At 51.0% G+C, this 22401-nt stretch overlaps 1 protein-coding gene across 1 annotated transcript in view; it reads left to right on the forward strand.

Annotated features, from left to right (window-relative positions):
- Positions 1–22401, forward strand: part of LOC131215128 (MOXD1 homolog 2-like) — a 52408-nt gene that overhangs the window by 26407 nt on the left and 3600 nt on the right. The window contains exons 2-4 of the mRNA XM_058209511.1: positions 12721–12876; positions 18039–18317; positions 21916–22101. Of these exons, the coding sequence (XP_058065494.1) occupies positions 12721–12876; positions 18039–18317; positions 21916–22101 (621 nt within the window). The remainder of the gene's footprint in view (positions 1–12720; positions 12877–18038; positions 18318–21915; positions 22102–22401) is intronic.

Here is a 22401-nt window from a genome sequence, read left to right on the forward strand (position 1 = left end):
GCTTCAAAAGCATGCGGCCGTATGCCATCAACGGCCTAATCTCTTGCACCGCGCCTCGGAGGCTTCCAAAAGTTTTGTTCGCTCCCGAACACTCAGTTCCCGGAACTCCGGAAACAGTCTCATAAAGCCGCAAAAAGGGGCCAAGTTTGCGGTTACAAATGGCTTCGGGTGACGGAAAGTTTTTCCGTCACGGTCGGGGACGTGTCACTAACTATCGCCGTGCGCTCCGTGGCCAACGATATCCTTTCATCGTGTTCCGTGCCGTTTTCCTTCCTTTTTTTTTTGAGTTCCTCTCTGCATTTGTTATCTACCATCTTACTTTCATTAGTACCGTGGCCGATCCTGGTCGTGTTGTCGGGCTGTTGTCGTCGTGATTTATCAGAATGGCGCTCGCGGGGGATGAGTTTTTCGCGAGGATAGTTTTTCCCCAGCCTTGGCTGGCAAATTAAAATTCTTCACGAGTAAAGTTCTGCTGCCCGAAAGCGCCGTCGCGGTGACAAAAGTTTGGGCGTACGAGAAACTCGCTCAACACAAAACCGCCAACGAGAGGAGATTGGAGAAGATACTGTAAACCGGATAAAAGCCGCTAATAATTAGTTTGTTAGGTTAGAGTGCCAGCGAAAGGATAGAAAAGAACCCTAAAAAACGGATTGAAACAGCAACCCCATTCTGGGGTTGCTAATTGAGATGAGTGCTGCGGCACGCTGGATGGCATTACAGTTCCACAGGACCAACCCACGCTCGCAGTCCCGCTGTGGGTTGTATGGCTTAATGGCTCTTCGGTTTTGGAGACAAAGCCTGGTAGCAGCTCCCACCGCTCAGCACCGAGAGGTACTTACCCTGGATGGGCTCCACTCGCAGCAACAATAATTACCGCCGGTTGCAAAAATTAACTCCAAAACACTCCAAACTCCATCGGATCGGAAGAGGGCAAGTCGCGTTCGAACTGACCACACCGTGCCGGTGAATATTCATAGGCGCGCACCCGTAACTCTCTTCTTCGTTGTGAAAATCACTTCACGTGAGTGATGGTGATGAACGTACGGGTAAACGGCCCTTAGGCGGCCCGAGAGGCAAAATGTAATTGACGACTCCGCACACTCGATGTCGATCGGTCGGTGCCTATGGGTGTTTAGCGGCCGACGTAGGAAAATGCGCACGGAAAAATGGTTCACCTGCCGGTGTGTGCACGGTAAGTGGCCACTGCAGTTATTTAAAGTACGCGGCGCACTTAGTGCCGCTACCGGCGTACGGGCGCCTCGAAGGCTGCCGGCAGAAAGTTGCGCCAAGTGTCAAGGATAAACAGTAGGCAATCCATCCGAAGGCTAATTTGAATGACAATCGGGCCTAACTGGGTCCAGTCTCTAGTGCCGCGCAGCCAAGGAGAAAACCAATAGACAAGGAAATACACTCTCTCTCGCGAAGCCCGGCCACGGCCGCGGAGCTCAGAAGTTTGCCGCGTGCTCCACCGAACGGCGGAAACGCCAGAAAGTGGGCCTATTAATTCATCAACAGACAAAACATACACTCAGACGCGGACGCGCGCAAATCGTTGGCGAGTTTTGAGTCCAAAAGCTCTCGGGGTTCGACGTAGCTTCGTAGGTTCATGGTAGTACCGTGGTCCACCGAGGTCCATTGGGCCTTGCGATCGTTTCACTGTAATAGGAAAATGAGCCACAAACGATGCGTCCGGCCGTCGATATTTGGGCCAAACTCACCAATAGGTCATTCCGCCCAAAAGTAGCTACGTGTTTTCGATGAAGTGGTGAACCGGTGAGCTCGTTGTTCTGCTCTTCATAAAGCGGGTCTCGAAAACGGAGTTTTGCTTAAAAGTTTGCTGTGAAAACTATGTATCGTTAAAGGAAAAACGTTGTAGAATGGTTACGTTTTCTTTCTTTCCCATAAACTTTGAAAGAAAAGAATAAATAAATGTTCGTTTCGCGCTATTCTCATGACATGACCAGCCCACCGGAGCCTCGCAAAGCGTATACGTTGCACTACGGCAGCCTTAGATCAGCCAACGTAAGTACGGGGATTGTCGTCGCTAGAGTCATCGCGACGGGTCCTTAAGGCCGTAAGCAGTAACACGATAAAAATTCCGGCAACGCACGAGCGCTGTGCGAATAACACATGCGCGCTCCCTCGAGTAAGTGCGCACCGGCGCCAGCGGTCTCTCTCTTGCTTGAAGCGGCAAGCTCAATCGAACGCGTGCGCACCGGCGCAAACGGTCTCGCTGTACGAAGCACACGGGTGCCGACTCTCTCTCTCGACCGAATACAAATGCGCGTGCGGTAGCACCGGCTAAGCGGGGCCGGTTCAAGCCGAATCATAGCTCTCACTCGCGCACGCGTGTCTCCAAACAAGATAGCAGGGAATGGCTCATAGCTAGGACTGCGGTTGATTGTAAAATTTAGATACGCATCACTAACAGAACGGGGAGCGGCCCGTCGGCAACGGCGCTCCGGAACGGCAATAAACGACGCAGATTTTCCCCTGGACAAAAACGCTTGTGTTGTCTTGTTGTTTTATTTTGTGCTCGTCCGCGTTTGAAGCCAGGCAGGATCTCGTCCACCCCCCGCCGGCCTCCTAGAGTGGCTGGAACTCCCGGGGGTCTCTTCCGCTGTCCGGAAGAACAACCTCTCCCCTCGCTGCGGCGAGGGCTAGGGGGAGCGCTCGCAGGTTCATTGCCTGCGGCGCTCACAGGGATTTTGGAGGTTCTGTCCCAACTACAACCGGCTCCAGACGAGATGTGACCAAAATTAGGTCTTCAGACCGAAACTATTGTATTTGAATAAAAAAGATACACTTGATTCCTCCAAGATACACTTGATTTGTCAGCAGGACCAAACCAACGTGCAAACAAAACATAACACATCGCTCAATAAGTTCGCAGGATGACATATAGATTGCGAAACAAATACAGAATCCTTATGATTTTTAGACAGTACCAACCTTCAAACGACATCTGTCAAAGTTTCATGACATTCGGATTATTATTTACCAAGTTACAGTGTGAACAATTCAATCAACTTTTGTAAATTGAAAAAAATGGAAAAATCAGAATTTCGTGTGCTCATTAAGCATTGCTTTGTGATGGGAAAAAATACCGTGCAAACTAAACAGTGGCTTGACAAATGTTATTCGGACTCTGCTCCATCGAGGCAAATGGTTGAGAAGTGGTTTGGTGACTTTAAATGTGGTCGTACGAACACCGATGATGCTGAACGTTCCGGTCGCCCAAATTCGGCAGTTACTGAAGAAAACATACAAAAAGTCCACAAAATCGTCTTATCCAACCGCAAATTGAAATTGAAGGAGATTGCTGAGGCCGTAAAGATATCAGAAGGCAGTGTGTTTACCATTTTGCATGAACATTTGGGTATGCGGAAGTTTTATTCGAAATGGGTGCCGCGTTTGCTAACACCGGACCAAAAACAACAACGAATCGATGATTCTGAGGCATGTTTGGCCCTATTTAACCGTGATAAAAAGGATTTCTTTCGTCGCTACGTCACAATGGATGAAACATGGATCTATCACTTCACTCCTGGGTCAAATCGGCAGTTGGCTGAGTGGACACCAGCCGGTGAAAGCCGCCCAAAGCGCCCAAAGACTCAAACTTCTGCTGGCAAGGTTATGGCCTCCGTATTCTGGGATAGTCATGGTATATCTTGAGAAAGGTAAAACAATCAACAGCGAATATTACATGGCATTGTTGGAACGATTGAAGGCTGAAATCGACGCAAAACGACCGCACATGAAGAAGAAAAAAATTCTCTTTCATCAAGACAATGCACCGTGTCACAAGTCAATGAAAACGATGGTGAAAATGAATGAATTGCACTTCGAATTGTTGCCCCATCCACCATACTCGCCAGATTTGGCCCCCAGCGATTATTGGCTGTTCTCGGATCTCAAAAGGATGCTCCAGGGAAAGAGATTTGGATCGAATGAGGAGGTCATCGCCGAAACTGAGGCATATTTTGAAGGGAAAGATAAATCGTTCTACAAACATGGTATCGAAAAGTTAGAGAAGCGTTGGACTGACTGTATCGCCTTAAAAGGAGACTATGTTGATGAATAAATACAAATTATATCAAAATATTGTTGTTTTATAAGCTATCCTACGGACTTATTGAGCGATGTGTTACGAACCGTGTTTGCAAAACACGACGCGCAGTTTGTCAAAAGCCTGAATAAAGCAAGCATGAACTGACCGATTAGTGGGTTTTTCCAATCCAAGCAGATAAGCAATTCCAACGACTGGAGTGCTAGTTATAATTAGCTATGTAAGAACCTAGTATGATCAATAAAGAACAGAGTCGAACAGAATCGAAAACATTTTTCGAATGATCGACGTTGAACTGTAAAGATATGTCCAGTTAAATAACGTTCACCACATGACCGACAACATGGCCGGTTCAGATTGTTGCATTCATCGCATGACAACAGTGATAAAAAAAAACATTTTTATTACAATTGTTTGTTGTTGTAGTAGTTGTTGATCCGTCCATGTTTGTGTGCGTTGTACAAAATTCGAAAACGAGATTCACAATCACCATGACCATGACCTGAAGAATTCAATTTGATAACTAACAACCAATCGGAAGCGGTGCTTGTGAGATCTCTACGTTCAGCTCTGATCAGTTCAAATTCGTGCATCTTAGTGATCAGACGTACCAGAACCGTGAGCACGGCAAATACCATCTTCACCCATACCAGAAAGCTGAAATTTTTGGACTCTTTGACAATCGATTCGCCTCTGAAAACCGGTTCCAACGGATCTTCAACGACGATAGCGAAGAACCATGCGGCCAGAATGTTGGCTGACATTGATCATGTTCTGGTGTTTTTTACGTGAAAAAGCGTTGGCCAACTCTACAAGGAGACATCTTGTTTGTATACATAATATTGGACATGACGAAGGTTACCGAATCGAAGACACGCCGTCGGACCTTTGTACACACGTGCTGTACTTCGCGGCTGAAGTACAGGAATCCTACGAGATCAAACATACGGATGCTCGACGCGATGTACTGCAGAAAGGATTCCAAAAGTTGGCCGATCTCAAGAAACGACGGCCCGATGTGAAACTTTTGATTGGCGTTCATTGTCATAAATTTGAGTGTCAAGAGATGATTGCATCAAACAACACACGGAAAACGTTCATCGAAAGTGCCATCCGTTTTCTGAGGCGGTATAATTTCGATGGACTATCGTTTACATGGCTGAATGACATGATTCCAATGGCTGTTCTACCGTCTAACTATCAACACCATTTTCCTACGTTTATTGAAGAAACGAAGCAAGCCTTCAAGAATGCAGGACGCGAATGGTGGACGGTTTCATTTATCGGTGGCTCAAGAGTGGATGACACTGAGCGCGAGTTCTACCAAGAGCGACTCTGTCGGTTAGTAGTAGCAGCAGTTTTGGGCTCATTACATTATTAAGATATAATTCGTTTATATTTCTAATGCTTAGAGTGGCTGATTTTGTTATCATCGTGGGGATTCAAAGTTCTAAATTCACGGACGTCCCTTATCCGATGAACCGACGCAACTTCGAATCAGAAGGCAACGGTACCTTCAACGTCGTGGACAGTACCAAACACTGGATCAACGGCGGATGTCCCAGGAATAAGATTCTGCTTCATGTGGGTTTCCATGCCTTCTGGTACACGTTGGCCAACGAAAACGATCACGGTCTGCATGCTGCTATCAAGGGCGTTAGGGGGCAATTTAAGTTCTACAGCCAAATATGCTCCAAGCTGCAAGAACAGGGGTGGACAATCGATTGGGACGAGCGAAGCGCGTCCCCATTCGCGTATCGCGGTATTGATTGGATTGGTTATGAGAATGAAGTTTCGCTCGAGGAGAAAGCACACTTCATGGACAGTGAGGGTTTAGGAGGGTTTATGGCCGGTTTGTTGGAGCACGACGATTACAAGGGAGTCTGCGGAAGGAAGTACCCTTTACTGACGGCTCTTTTTGAGGCTTATCGACCGACCTGGTCAACCGAGGGCGACGACCTATTTGCCTTTGCCATCGAGCGATCTTTTCATTAAGTGGGCCCAAAGTGAAAGAAAAGTTCATTTTTGGTACGAAATAATACATTAATTAAAACCCATACGATGAAAGATCTTGGTTTGTGTGTGCCTGAAAGCGAAAGAAAATTCAACATCGATTTCTTCCTGCAATCTTTCATACCCCGAACACGCTCTTAGAGTGAAGCGATGGCCAGTTGCGCATAAAATCCTCGGTAGAGCAAGTTATGGCTTAATTGCAGCAAGAAAATAATACAAATGCGGGGTGGATGGATCAATTCGGAAAGGTCTGCTATAAGCTGTTGCAGGGGCACAGGCAGTGGATCTTACGCAGTGCTTCACAGTTTATTTGGCATTTAAAATTAATTACTTACTTATTCGGCAACTACAGCCACTGATCGGCCCAGTCCTGCAGTAACGGCTCCGTTCACCGCTAGTGGTCTTCGGCCACCAACTTCTAATCGCGGCCGTTCTTACATCGTTGTCGATTTAAACCCGCCATCTCAACTGGTGCGTACCACGCACGATCCATTCCCCTCTGGACGGCCTATGAAGTCTTCGGTTGGCTCGTCTTCGGCCATTCTCGTGACATGACTAGGACACCAGGAGCCTGGCGAGGCATATACGATGCACTTCCATGCCCCAAATGCCTGTTATAAAGCTTCTGTCCCACCTTCAACCGTCTTGACACGAGATATGAGCAAAATAGTTTTTTTATAGGCCATTGAGAGTCGCATTGTCGATTAGGAGTGATTCTGAAGAGAATACAATTACCTATATGTTGGTCCACGATGCATGACGTTGACTAACTCGCTGGAACTTGTTGCTGGAAACCAACGAAAACCGTTTTTGTCAAACTCACCGCAATACCGTGCCAAGCGGCGAAACGATCACCTCCCCGTGATGAATTACGGTCGGCCAGTTCTGTTGTAGGCTAGCGTTTGGAAACCTGATAATAACAGCCTGTCCAAATTAAGTCAATCATACGGCAATGCGTATGCGCCCCACAAAACACAATGTTTGCGTTTGCGGGAAAGCAAAGAAAGCAACAAAGAAACACGGGCGGGAATCGACGCCGGATCCGACGCCAAGGTGGAACGCGAAATGGAAAATATTTTTATCGCCTATGAGGGGTCCATGCTGGTGGTGGCGGTCCAACATCTCACCCGCTCACGTCGCCCAGACCCATCAATCAACGCGCCGGACACGCCGAATATTGTGTGTATCTACACGACGGAGGGCGTTTTAATCTCTTAAAAACTAGATCGCCCAAGATAAACCTCCACCACCACCTTCGCTCGGGAGTGGGTGGGTTGGTGGGTCCCTGGTGGCCAACATGCTATATTCCGGCGAACCGATCACCGGCCGATCGTTGCGTGTCGAGGTTCGCTTCGTTCGCCGAAACACGCGCGGAAAACGGAGAAATCACGACCACGGCGGCCATGCGCGTGAATCAGATCAGAAGTGTTTATTTTCCCTATTCTCCGCTCTAGTGGGTTTTTTTTGGGCCAGACCCAACATCATATCTCGTCTCGTTATGCTACGGCCGGCGGATCGCCGTCGCGGCGTGGCCATCGAGCCGATTGGCGTGAGCGATGAAAATTGTTTTCAACGTCCCCACGTTTGAGTTTTGTCCCCGTGTGTTGTCCCTTCAATCAACATCCGAATGCTGCTGCCGGTGCTGATGATTGCTGTTTAGAAGCGGGCCATGTTTTACTGTTATTATTTCTCTTTCTGCCGCCTGTCGTTGCGCTCCCCATTCGCACGTTTTATGCAGCAGAAACGCGGACCATCTCCCGAGCTGTCACTCGACTCGTCATCGCCATCTCGGTCGGACGGGACACGCAACCGGGTGGGGAAGGTGGGATGTGGTCATTATTTCGGACAATGTCTAATTGGTTTGATTACCCGGCGGGGGCCGAAATACGAGAGCACCCGTCTAGTAGTGAAAAGGCCGAGCGTGGTATGTTTCGGCGCGTCGTTTCCGTTGCCGGTAACCGGTGTTTAAAGCCGATAATTGTTCACCCTTTTTGTCCCCGGCCCGGGCGGCCCCAACAGGGCAGGTTCCACGTCCAGGATTGTATCATTTTCCTCCGTCCCATTGCGTGCGCTACAAAAGCAGTGTAAATTTGAGACGCAAAACTCACGCCTGGACGCAGGCTTTATGTGGCAACTGCGAGGCCGCCATTCACGCAAAACATTTAAATGGCGCAATGCATGCGGGTGGGTGATTGGATTGAAACTCAATTTTCTCAGTGAGAAAATTCCAAATTTTCCGAGCGCGGTTTGGGCCCCGAAGAAAGCATCGTCAGCATATTTTCATAACATTGCGCCCTCGTGCAGCAAACTTTTCTTCGCAGACACAGCTAGCAGAGGGACAAGGGTTTTCCATTCCCGACAAAACATTAGCATAATTCGAGTGTGTTTGTTCTTGTCGTGGCGTAAGAAAAATATCGCTCGCGGGTTGCGCGGCCACTGATTCCGCCCCCTTTTGGATTGCTCATTAATTATTCCCGCGTTTTCCGGCGGGATGAAAAGTGAAAACGTCCGCGTGCCGCCCGTCTTCTTTCCTGGCGGAGTGGAAAATCAGAGCATCAGACGCCCGTCGGCGGCGGCGCCGATTTAATTTCCCGGCCTTGTTTTACGGAATGCTTAAATCAATTCAATTATCGCCCCACGTTCGGTGCCCGAATTGAATTTCCTGTTCGCGGCCCGCCTCGTGTTGCGTTGTTGTGGAAAATATTTTATTTCCCTCCCGCGCACCCCGGCTTTTGGCGGCGGAAAGTGCAATCTGCCTACGGCGGGGAGAAGGATGTACGGAACGGAACGGCGGACACCTCGCCACCTTCTCCGCCATCGAAATCATATTATTGTGCGATAAAATTCAATTTCCTGAACAATTTTCCCTGCCAGCCGTTGGCCGTTCTTTGCGGAACGTAAGGCCAGAGCCCAAGCGCCCAAGACGTACCGAACCGTCCGGGGTAGAACCGTCTTATGAGCGGCAGGGGGCAAATGGACCGACAGCGACGACGTCGATGCCACAGCCCACAGCATCCGTCCGCCGCCGACGTCTATTGACAATATTCATATCAGATGTTGAAGTATTCATGGTAATTGAGAGAGCGTAGGCGCGCGCGCGCGCCCCCGAGATATTCCTGGAGCGCACAGGTCCTTTCACACACAGACCGGGGGGCGGTCCTGCCGGTGCCAGAGAGGCACCATTTCCGGCGGCGGGCCCGATGGCCGCCGTGATGAGGTGCCAGTAACGCGTCCCGAGTGATGCAATCTTCACGATGCCGGAAGTGCGCCGTGACACCGAGCCGAAGCACTTCGAGGAACACATTATCGACCTCGTGTAGCCGTCCATCCGGTGTGTCCTTTCAATCCCTGGTCCTGTCGGGCCGGTGTGACTCCCGCCGCTCCGATCGATCTCTCGTGGCACAAAAAAGAGGCACTCGCTGAGTGATACCATCAGACGACGCCGCATCGGGCCAGCCAGCGAATGGGCCATGTGTTTGTCATTTAGGTCTCTGTGGGAACCGATGGGTTTTGAATCACCTACGGACTGGAGCCGAGGGGTTGACAATGAACCCTCTAACCGCCAGTACCGGGGGATCGCTAATGGAATGGACCCTTTGTCACGCTCGAGCCCGGTAACGTATACGGTTGTTTTGGGGAAGCAAAATATGCCACACTTATGTTGCACTTCCTAATGATTCGTTGGATTTTGTTTTATCGGACCACAACGAAAGTAGCGAAGTTGACGGAGGTTAAACAACATATTAAGTCTAGAAGAAGGCTCTAACTATCGGTTTGGTTTTCCTAATTGTGGTTTTTTGCAACATTACCTTGTTTTGGCGACAGTCAAATTAAACTTATCTTTGAAGTTTGCAACTTAGCTTTTGAAGAGGTATCGACTTTTGTGCCTGAAAATGCCAAATCTCAAGGGACTGGGAAAAATCAAGAGGATTGCAAAATTAACTGAACAAAAAACAGCAGTAAAACCGAAACACCAACTGTGAAATTCTTTTCGCCATGTACAAAAGAAAGTCATTTCTACATTAGATTGGGCATGGAAAGGATTAGTAGGATTGGGAAGCGGATTGTAGATTCCATCGTGATTATGGAGGGATGGAAAGTGGAAGTGCAGCGCCTATGAGAATGTCAATAATTGCATGACTAATTGGTTTGCTTTTAACGTCGAAGAATTCTTTCTGCGTGGAATCCGCGATTAAGCATAGAGATGGGTGAAATGTACATCTATCGATGGCACATACTTGGGAAAAAAAAAATTGAAAAAACAGATTCAACGTAATAAACATTTGATTTCAATGAAAACGTTCTAAACAGGGTATGTAGTTAACATCTCGACTCTGCCCGATGAGAGAAAAATGTTATCCCTATCATGATTAAAAAAACATGATTAAAAATCTCATCACACGATTGCAATGCTCTAGACACACGGAAAACGACTTCATTTTAACTGCCCATCCCTCTGGCCGTTCCCACGGAGCACGTGCTGAAGAAGCTGACGGCTCGTTAGTGACACTCCATTCCGCTGATTGCGCTGCTCTCTTTTAATTTCCCAATCGATCTCCAATGCCCAAGCCACCTGGCGAAAGGAATTCGGTTGGCCAGCCGCTCCGGTTGGTCTAAATGTTTCGTTTTAATTATTACCTCGCGTGTAATCACTCGCTACGCTCGCTACATCCCAAAAGGATCTCGCGGCACCCCCGGGGACACCGTGATCCTTCGGTTCCTGGTAACGGATTCTTTTCGCCCGCACCGAGCGAGGTAGCAATTTAGCGGGCGCATTACCGCGACCGGGACCCGCCAGCGCACATATTTGCTACTACTTCCGCTCCGATAATTGAATGCTCAATGCCGTGGCCACGTTCGGCAGAACTTTCACTTCGGCCGCAGCCGAATCGCTCGTTTTCGCTTTTTTTCCTAAACCAAACAGTCAGGAGATTGTGTGTTCGGCGGCCACGTTCGTCGAGACGACGAGCGCTGTGGGTTGCGTTCTGTGTTTTTGCGTGTTTTTTCTTTTTCGAATTCGGGTTCGGGAATTCTCGACTCCACCGAGAGACCGCCTTGCCGGATTTTAATTAAAGCTACAACTCCCCGGAGCGCCCGGGAGGCCGCCGTCGTCGGTCGGGGGACGGTACGAAATCGAACCCTCAACCTGAACCCCATCATCATCATCATCGTCCCGGGTGCGGATGGGGACAGGGCGCCCGCAACGTGGATTGACTAATGAATATCGAACATATCGATCGTTTCGGCAGGGGCGCCCTTAATCTCTTGGCCCTCGGAATGAAACGGTCGAATGGAGTTTTAACGGTGACGGTGACTACTACGCAAGAGCTTCCGGTTTCGCCGGTTCTTCAACCGAACACGAACGCTGGTTACATGCTGATGCATGACCTCAGCACTGGCGCGAGCTGGCTGGCTGGCTGGCTGGCTGGCCGGAGCTGTAATTGAATAATTGCGGTCAATCAGGCGGCAGCAGTGACTGCTCGCACCGGCCTGAGGTCAACCCCGGTTGGTTGGTTGATTGGTTGGTTGGATGTAAATGTTGCATCTTTGTTGCCGGCTGTTGTGCATTTTATGCATTGCCCGCGTTGTCCGATTCCAATCGATACGCGCTCTCGGCGCAAACAGATAAACAACAACAACCCACAGGTCCAGGTCGACGGCAATCGCCAGTTTCCCCAGAGCGCGAGCTCCTTCAGCTGCTTACGAAAATAAAGCGAACAGCGTAATTGTGAGCCACGCACCGATCCTCGTCAGCGAGGATCCTCCGCGCGGAGACTTTTATTCTGCCAGCTCCAAAAAGGGCCCCCGGATTCTGCGTCGAGCTCAGACACGGACTCATGTTCGCTCGCTTGGCCCCGCTCGATCTCTGGGCCTGTTATTTTAATGAGTTGGCAAGATGAGGCCCCGTACCCGCCAAGCGCCAAGAAGGTCGTTCATCGACCAGACTGAGGGATAAAAATATCCCGAACCCTCCAGAACCGGCAGCGCCCGACACTCGAACCCGACGATAATTACGGTGCGTCTGGGACGTCTGGTCGCGCCGCTGCTTCCGAAGAAGCGGCTCCCGTCCCAAGGACTTGTGCAGAATTGCAGAGAGAGAGAGCAGGGCAAAAAAGGATAACACGCACACCCAAAGTGGGGCTGACAAATCAATGCGACAAACTCTTGGTCGGGGATTTGAAATTCAGATGAGCCAGAGCTCCTCCAAGTGATGACCTTCGGTGACCACTTGAGTTGTACTTATACTTACTGCACTCACACCACACGCTTCGATAAAGTGAAACGGGGCAGCAGGACATTGAAACCCACCAGGGTGAGTCACTGCAAGTTGTGGCCGCCCCTGCGTACATTAATCATTAATTTGTGGTTCTGCCCCCCACCCGAAACAAGTATTTGTTTATCAGTAGCGCCACATAAGAAAGGCGCACGAGGGGACAAACATAATGATACGTCACCCTCTCGGTGCGCAGGTGAACGAACTCGAGTGCCCAAAACTAATGATGGCCCAGACACCCGGTCCCCGGGTGAATAGAATTATCAGCACGCACGCTACGTTATCACCACAGCCCCATTTTAACTGTTTCTCGTTCTTTTCTCTCTCTCTCTCTCTCTCTCTCTCTCTCTCTTTCTCTCTCTAGGACCGGCACGTGAAGAAGCATGGCGACGGGCAGCCGCTGGTGGACTCCTCGCAGGACTACGTGCTGCTGTTGGGCTACGAAAACCAGACGCACACGGTGCTGCGCTTCAAGCGCAAGCTGGACACTTGCGACGTGGCGTACGACGTGCCCATCACGGTAAGCTCCATCTTCATTACAAGACAAACACACTCCAGTCCGGGCCGGTGGCCGAAACCCTGCGACCGACGCGTGACCTTTTTTCGCGGAGCGAAAACCGTGGAAGTTTGACGAAGAAGTACTCGTCCACGTTTATTTTGCACCGCGCCCCACGAGGACGTCCGCCGTATCACGGGCGTAACGGCCGGCTGGTTACGCAAGCGATGCGTATCTCATTACGCGATAAAATAACACAATGCACAGGAACGCCGTGTATCACTTACGCGCCAGTCGCCAGTCGCCCGATCTTTGCATAAATAATAATAATGTTCGATGTTCGAACCCCCCAAACATCCTTCACGTCGCGACGCGACGTAACCTTTCGCGGCCCCGCTCGGAATGTGCTCTCGAGCTCGGTGCCACAAGTGGACCGGCTTCAGAAGTGCTGCACTATCCACTTCACCGGCCAGCTAGCGGGTGTTGCAGCCAACCGACGGATCGACGTCTCATTTAGCGCCCGATGGGTGACATAAGTGCTCGAGCTCGAGCCTACCACCAGCAGCAGCATCAGCCCCGAACATAAACACCTCGCGGGGTCTTAAGAAAATAGCAAAAGTGCAGAAAGCGCAACCGAACCGGGCTGGGCGCAAGTCGATCGATTCACGCAGCCATCATCGGCGTCGCGCGTGGTTCAATATCTCGACCGTTGACGTCTTGCGCGAAAGCTTCGCCCGCGCCGTAGTGAACGGGGAGTGATGGGTTTGTAATTAATTTCTCGTCAGACAGATTTAGGCCACGGCTCGAAAGGCATGGTCGCCACCGCAGGCAGGTAATGCTTTTATGTGCGTTAGTTTTTTGGATGTTTGCGAAACAATTCAACAATTCGAAAAGCTCGATCGGAGCCCGAGCACCCCCGGCAAGGCTCGAGGCTCACAATCGGAGTCTCTTTCGGTATGGAGTCGTTTTTTTTTTTCGGGGGCTCCCTCTTCAAAACGTGGAGATCGGTGCGCGTTGCTTGACGTCACATTCGATGGCATCGAAGTTGTTTAATGGCCTTTTTTTAGTATTATTTTCAAGCATTTATTTACGGCCACCCGTGAGTGGCGTTTTGTAATTCGGTGATTTTATTTACCTATTTCGGGGGAAGCTCTCTATCACGCGCAACTTGAGTCACCGATGATCGTGATCGGCCAGTAGATGTTACGGTTAAATGGATATTTAAATGTGAAATAATGACGTCTACCAGACTATGAGACATGTTGAGGGGGGGGCCCAATCAATCATTCATACCGACGCTCCATGAAGAACCCATTTGTTTTCCGTTGGTTTCCGTGGTGTTCTGTGGGATGTTGTTTGGGAGTTTTGTTGTTCCCGGTCCAGTTGCCAAAACAAACACTGCACACGGCGCTTAGTGTCTTCGTTGTCGAGCCCCGCGGTCCGCCAGACAACGCTTGTGACATCATGTTACACGCGTGTAGCGTATTTATGTTGCGTGTTGCGGTTCTGGCTCGTGGTTTGTGTGGTTCCGGTGGGTTAGATGGGGTCACTTCGCCCACCGTTAAATTATCTACGAACTGGTGAACCTGGTCACTGGGGAGTCATTGGAAGTCCTTTCTTTGACTCGATTCCTGGTAAATTACTTACCTTAATTTTGCATTCATTAAAGGATCGTAAAATTATATATTTTTGTATTTAAATTATCATCAAAAATAAAATGGGTCAAGAGAAAGAGAGAGAGAGAGAGAGGCCCGTTTCAAACCTATTTGAATCGCGAATATGGAGGTTATGCGAACACAGGCCGCTATGTTGTGACACAAAACGTAAACAAATTCCACGCGGAAAAGAGCCGGCGGTGGTGGTCGTCGTCGTGCTACGTAATTAAAATCCATAAAGCGGCAATTTTCCGTCCCATCCCCTAGGCCGGCACCCATCGGAGGCATTTGATTATCTTTCAATCAGGGCACGGGATGCACGCGTGCAAAACGGTGCATCCGATGGCGACCGACCGTGGCATCTAAATCCCCACCACCAAGGCGCGAGAGGGGCGCGTGCAGAAGCTCATCCTGTGACCATCGCGGAGGCCCATCAATCCGGCGGGCGCGCACCCATCATTGCGCCCGACAATTATGCGAACGCAAGAGGATTAAATAATACATGTGCTGTCCCGGGTGCTGGCGTGCCCCGGGCACGGCCCCAAGACGCCACGCCGTGCACTGATCTGCGCTTTCCGCCACGTATCCGCTCCACGCCCCAGGAACCGTTGTGCCTACACGCAACATAATTGTGGGGCTCTCCCCACGATGGGTCCGGACGATGCGATGATGATGCACAGGGTGCCCGGCACTCATTGTTTTATGCTCCGGCAACAACTTGACACACGGGCGCATCGGTGCATCGGAAGCCACCAGCAGCATCACCAACAACGGCGTAATAATCAGCCTCTGCGCCCGGGCTTGGGAACTTGGCCGCCCGTCATGCGTTAATTGCTTCTCAGAGGCTCAGAGGCTCAACGAGGAACCAATCAGCCAGCCAGGCCGACAGCGTGGCAAGTGCTTCCGAAAATGGAATTCTCAGCAATTATCGATCCGGGCGATCGAGTGCGCGATCGAGAGAACGGAACTAACCGAGCGATTAAATGGCGCAAAGAAAATTTGCCATTCTGGGTAAATTCTCCGATGCGACCATTAGTTCCCATTTATTAAGTGAGACCTCATCCTGGGTCACCCGATAATCGATATCGCGGTCCCTGCCACCGGGTTTGTGGCGATTTAAAGCACAGCCCCCACCTCGACTGATCGAAACAGGAAGAAGTTCGCCGAACATCTTCTGCCTGGAAGACCGCCTGAATGTCGGAAGAAAAATTCAATAAAACGTCCACAACCACCGGGTCCGGGTCGCAAACTCGATTGGCCCGTGCGGGCTTGGTCACCAGCCGGGGCAATCGATTGTCAATTATCACGCAGTGCGAAGAAAGTGGTCGGAACTTGGAGAAACGTTGAAATGACGTGCGCCCACCGCCGACGTTATGCAAAGGGGGTTGCTGCGAAAAAAACGGGCTGCCCAACGGCTGGAATCGACGGTGCATCCAGAAGACAGCCGGGCAAGAAGCCCGGGTTAAGACGAGTAGCTCCACGCGGAGGTGTACGCCCCCTCGTCCTCGGTGGGGCGCTGAATCGATGAAGGAAACTTCTTCAATCGATTAATTTCCTTGCGTCCGGGAGCGAGCGCTCGCACCCCGCCAGGAAACTGGCTCCCGTTCCCGGCGGGGGGGGGGGGTTCAGGTGCCCCGGACCCGACCCCCCTCCACCCCAGGGGGAGGGTTTCGTAATCAATTTCCGTGTCACTAGCAGATCCCGGGGCGTCGATGCTGCTGCTGCTGCTGCTGATAAGTTAGTGACGTCCTATCAGCGAAAGTTCGCCGCCAGCGAAGCATAATTCCGTTTTTTTGCTCTCTCTCTCTCGCTCTTGCTCTCGTGTCTCGAGTGCCGTCTCGGGAGATCCTCCTCGGGCGTTTGTTTCTGGCAAACCGTTTTTTGCTCGAAAGCTCAATTCGATTTCGCTGCAGCCTCTTACTTTGTCGTCGTAATTCAGTTAGTTTGCCGCTGTGGCCCGCTGTGGCCGACGTCGGGGAGCTTTGCTTGCTGTTTGCAGCGACGACTTGCGTCACCTTGGAAGCAATATCCCGAGTTGGAACGAGAAGTAATAGATAAAACGGGGGTGATCCTTAAACATTTCCCAAAAACCGAAACACCGGCCGGCCACTGCAACGTGGCTAAACAAATAGCTTCGCGCCTACGGGGACACCGGCACCGACAGGACCCCGGCTAATCAGCATGCTCCACGTGCGCTCAATTAAATAGCAATTGGATTGCCGCCCCGTTCCACCGGCCCAACGGGAAGCGAAGTATTCTCTCGTCGGTGGCCGAAGATTGAAACCTCCGATGGGGCCCACCGCACGACATCGCCCGGACGCCGCAGGACACCGCGCGCGCACTGAGAGCGAGCGGCACAGTGTCAATTGCCTATCACTTCTGGGCATACCGATAATAGCTGTCCGCCGAGATGATGTCCGGTGTGCGGAAGATGCCCGGCGCGACGATGGATGATGGTTGGCACACACGCCCGGTACTTAGCCACGGTCTACGGGTTTGTGGTTGGACCGCGGTCCGGTCCTGTTCGAAGACGTGGTCCGCTAACCCCCTGGGGGCGAGATTGTCCACCTTGCCGACACGATCGCTGCCGCAGGCTGGACAGCAATGAATTGCATTCCATTCCCCGGCAGGCAGACAGACAGAGAGAGAGCTGGTGGGATGCATGTGCGTGATTTCATCACTTGCAGGAAGGCGGCCATCACACGCTGGTTCCTGGGCGGGTGACTCGGGGCGATGAAGCTCACTGAGCGGCGCACCGTTCAGCGACACGGCAGTTCAAAGGACATCAGGCCCCTTGGCGGTGGCGGTTTGCCTCGGATTGTTGGCAGATGCGGTTGCGTCCAGATTATGGCCGCCGGCCCGGTTAATGCGATGCGGTTCTTTGATGACCCACTTCTGGGTGCTGAACCGACGGAACCGACTTCCTGCCGGCGTTTATGTGCCGTTACTTACTTACGGTTACTTCGGTCCAAAAGTCACATCCAAGCCAAGCGTCGTCCCTGGGAAAGAAAGAAACCCTTTCGCCGAGGCAGGACTATAGCGCACGATAAAGTGCTGGCCGTCCTGTGTATCGTGTGCAACGTGCAACATACCTCCTTCGGTACTACCTCCCGTAATTTGGAGCCGGTAAAACTTCGAAACCATTTGCTGGTGCAACTTTTTTCTCGGAGCGTTGAGTGTCGAAAGCGAGAGCCACTCTGAAGATGGCGCTGAGATAAAAGTGCTTTTTGTAGTGGACCCTTACGGAAGTGTTCTAAACAAGGAGAGCGAGCGCGTGTGGCAAAGGGCCAGTGAAAGTTTCCCGGCCCCAAAAACGGTGTCCGGCGCCCCAGCGCCTATCTAGAGGTGATCAATTATCTTAATGGCTCACTTATCTCGGCAATTAATTGCGGCATTGTTTTGATTGTGTTTCCGCCGAGCCAGCCAACGGGTTAAGTGGTGGTGGTGGACTCCGGATTTTTGACATTATTATCCTTCGACCCGACGACAACGTCTATGACTTCTAATTCTTTTTTCCTCTTCTCTACACAGAACGATACGATGCGCGTCATCTACATGTACCACGATAAGGAACCGCACGGAGCGTTCTACACCCCGGGCAGCCTGCCCGATCCGGCCGAGGCGTTCAAGCAGGCCCGGTCCCTCTTCCTGACGCAGCGCATCAACCAGGCCCCGCTCAAGCCGGACGCGCGCCTCAAGACACTGGAGCTGCTCAATCAGGACGTCAGCCTGCCGCAGGGTGACGGCACCTTGCACTGGTGCAAAATGTTCAAGCTGAACGATATCAATCGCAAACATCATCTGATTAGGGTAAGTTCATTTCTGGGGCCCCACTTCCTTAACCTGAATTCGAACGGGCCTGGGGCCCGATGAGGCCCCTAGGCGCAGGTCCTGGTGGTGATTGCAAATTGGCCACCCATCGGTTGGCGAGGGGGCGGGCGGCGATTTATTTATCTTTCCAGTTTGGCCTTCCCAACTACAGTGGGTCGATGTCCGTGGCCCCAGGCTAGAACAAAAGTTTATTTGCTTCCATCCGGTTAGTTGGTCGCGTTTCGGCAAACAGCAAGGACCGCCGCCACAACACGCCAGAACTCCTTCGGTAGCGAGAGACACATTTTAAGGATTCGTTGACCGTCGCCGAGGGGAGGATGGCGACCCGTGAAAGGTCTCGAACCGGAGAAAGGGGTTTTATTTATGTGGGCAATTCTTTCAATCAGCTCAGCGTAGAGCAAGAAGATGAGGAGTTGGCCAAACTTTCTCGCCGGGCCCGAGCGACAGTAACCTCTGATTGTTGACCTCATCAGCAGGCAGGACCCTACTGTGCCTGTAACGGATCATCAGCTGATGGTGGCCACCGTTTGGTCGCCCGCTTTGCTTGGTTTCATTTTATTAAACAATGAATCACCAGCGTTTGGTGGGCTCGTAAAGCCAACATGCTGGGCTTAATAAACATCGCTGTTAAGCGTGGAGGACGCCGCACGTCTCGGTGTCATAAAGTGACACGAAGTGACAGTTGTTCGGAATGGCTGCACCGGTCGAGTGGAGCGCGACAATGAACTCCGGACTCCGGACCAAGGGACCGGGCATCGACGGAGAACTTCTGACTGCAGCTCATCAACGAAATCGGAATCACTCGAAACTTGCTCTCCATTATCGTCCGTGCTCCGTGCGGACGAAAGACACAGAGCACACCTTCAGCAACGCGATTGCTGACTTCTGACTCTCCGGGTTCTGGCTTTCCGATGCATCCCGGAGAAACTCCTGCTTCCGAACGTGTGGCGAAACGGGCGAAAAATTGAGCAACACAAACCACACTCTATAAAGAGGGGCTCCATTATCTTAAAACAACACCGGTCATCATCTGGAAAAACAGGCGGTCCGGAACTCACTGGTTCATTCTGGCCGAGCTGCACTACGAAACTTTTCGGAACGACCAAACCTCGCGCAACCGGATTAGGAGTAGGATTTTGGTAGAATTTAGAATTAGGCCACATATTTTATTGGTAGTACTGAATGGTAACTAAGTGTGGCAACTGATTCGAAATACGACTTAAGTTGTGAACTAAGAATTGACATCCCTTTTAGCTCATTTTCCAGGGTAACGGCACCGAAACCACCGCTGCAATCAATCGTCCCTAACAAAACGTTCGATGCGGAGTGGACATTCCACAATCGAGCTCAGCGCAAAAAACAGTCCTGAAAGCTTCCGTCACGGTGCCGGGCTTTCACCGGTTACATAATTATGGTCCCGAAACCGAAGCGAAGCGGAGCGAGAGTAGTTCCCACCATCATGACAAACGATGCCGTTCCAAATGGAGTGTAACTAGTCGACAACTCGCTCGTTCTCTCTCTCTATATCGATATCCGTGTGCCGGGGGCCATGAATCTACATGGGGGCTGTTTGTTTTATTGATTTGCTGATATTTGAAATCGGTTCCGGAACTCTCGGTTACAATTTACTGCGCCAACCACCGACCGACCGACCGACCGACAGGGCCACGTTTTTCGCGTTAAAAGCGGGTGCAATCCACCCCTTCAGCGGTCACGGCGAGCGGGTGAAAATGTAAACGCCAAAGAAAAACCATTGTTATCGCAGTTGCAGTCGCGGTGCAGCGAAAAGCTCTCTCCCGTAGGGCCGTACATAATGTTTTGGTTTTGTGGCCCGTTGGTAAATATTAAACCGCCTGTTCTAGTTCGGTACGGTTCGCAGGAAAAACATACGCCCGGTTGGGACGTGCTCGGTGGTTCCACTTTAAGTTATAGAAAAAAAGCCCCCGCAACTTTCCCACCTGTTAAAACCGCACGTCGGAGTCACGTTCCTGTGCCGGGCCGGGACAATGTTTTTCCAATGTTTGGCACCCTTCAAAGCGTCCTTCGAGAAGTGCCTTCGAGCGCGCGTGGAGGTTGTCAAAAAACAATCCGCCCCGGAATTGTTTGTGGCAAAATTAAAGTCCTCCCCACTGCGGCAGCGTGGAATGCAGTAAATCATCGGCGACACAACGACGTGCCGACAGCCCCAAATGGGGGACTGCTAATGGGGACGGCCAATAAACAATGTTCAACCCGGGGAAAAGACGGCCGCGCGCTGCATTTGATGCTGCAACCGATGCAGTTATCTGGTACCCCGCTCCGTTGGCAACTTTTGCCAATTTATCCTCCCAGGCCACGGGACAACCGGCGTTTTCCGGCGCACAACGCAATTCGCGATTGTTGCGATTGTTTGTGTGCCCCCCTGAAGACCAGCTTGGACTCGGATTGAGCTTTTTCTAAGTTTTTCGCCATTCGCTTTTCGTTCTCCATTCTTTGCTGCTGCTGCTAGGGCATGAAAACTGCGCTTTTCCAAGCTTCGGAAGGCCCGACAAAAAGCGAGGATAACAAGCGTTTAGATGAGGTTTATTTTAATCATTGGCCGCGCTGTTTCGCGACGACCTCTGTTTTTCGCTGTCTCCCTTTGTTTGCTTCTATCTCGTTTTTTCCTTTCGATTTTGTATTTTTAATCGAATGTTTTCCTTTTCTATTTGCTTCATCGCTTGTGTGTGCCAGTGTTTAGTATCGTTTTCATCCGTAGAGGGCCACCGGTGTTCAATCCGGACACTCATTGGCACACATACATACCCAGCCACGCCGGTTAGTGTGCCGATTTGCTTTAGTTTAATTGCGCCCCGGCCCGCCATCGGGACCGACCGTCGATTGTCACGACGAATGATGTTGGCACCAGCATCAAACCGCGATCTGGCCTCCGTTTTTTGTGCTCACCGCCCGGAATGATGTTTGTCATTAAATTACTTTTCCGGGTTTTTCCTTCGGCCCACGGTATCGGTTTTTCGCGCTGCACTCCGGATCCTGCATTGCACTCCGGTCGGCGATTGCAAATCCGAAACGATTCACCCGACTGAAATGCATCCTATCGAGGCCGGCTGCCCGGCCGATCCGATCATTGTTTATTTGTTCGGCTGTGTTCCTTTTTTTGCCCCACAAACCGTTTTTATTTAAATGTTTCCCGGGAAAGGGCTCCGGCGATTTGTCCGGCCTTTTTCCCTTTTTTTTGTATCTCAGCAGCAGATTTTTCGAAGAGCTTTCGCTGCGGGCCGATGTCCGCATATGGCCGAGAGCTGAGTGTGTAAATATACGGTAGTTAAAGGGCAGGGCGTTTGATGTGTCTTTGGGCTGCAAATCTAGTCTTCCTTGCTTTTGGTTATTCGCATCGGAAGGAGAAGCTTTTCGTCGAAGCACGCGACAAACGAATCTGACCTTCGGGTGTCAGCCTTCTGTCAGGGCCACTGCAGTCCGCGGCTTCGTGATAGATCACCCGCCGCCGAGCGCAGTGTCTCCGTTCGGAGTAGAAATTAAATATCAATCAAATGAAACAATAATTTTGATCGTTCCCATTCCCACTCTCTCTTTGCAGTACGAACCGGTGTTCGATTCGTCCTCGAGCTCATCGTACGTCTATCACATGATTCTGCACGAGTGTCAAGGGTCCTCGCCGGAGCTGGAAATTATGTCACGCGAAAATGGCTGCCCGTGCTACAAGGCGGACCGATCGATACTCACCTGCAACTCGATAGTGGCCGCCTGGACCCGCGGCTCGGAGGTAAGCGACTGACCGTGACAGCCACTGGCGTCGTGCGGTATATTTCTGAACGTCATAGAAACGTTACCGCCAACTGTGATGCACGTCTAAATGCTCCTGTGACCGATTGAAGTCACCGTTCGCTGTCAATTCGGTGGCGCGCTATTTTGTAAGCTCTCGTTCTTGAAAATAGAAAGCCGCCCGTCCCACCGGAAGAGCTGGTGGCGTGACAAATTGCATTTCAATTTTACACAATTACAAACCGTCAGTCGAGTCAGTGTCGGTTGTGTCGTCCCATTGCCGGAGTCACCTTTTCGAGGT

The sequence above is a fragment of the Anopheles bellator genome, chromosome 1 (assembly GCF_943735745.2).
Source record: "Anopheles bellator chromosome 1, idAnoBellAS_SP24_06.2, whole genome shotgun sequence".
NCBI classification, from domain to species: domain Eukaryota; kingdom Metazoa; phylum Arthropoda; class Insecta; order Diptera; family Culicidae; genus Anopheles; species Anopheles bellator.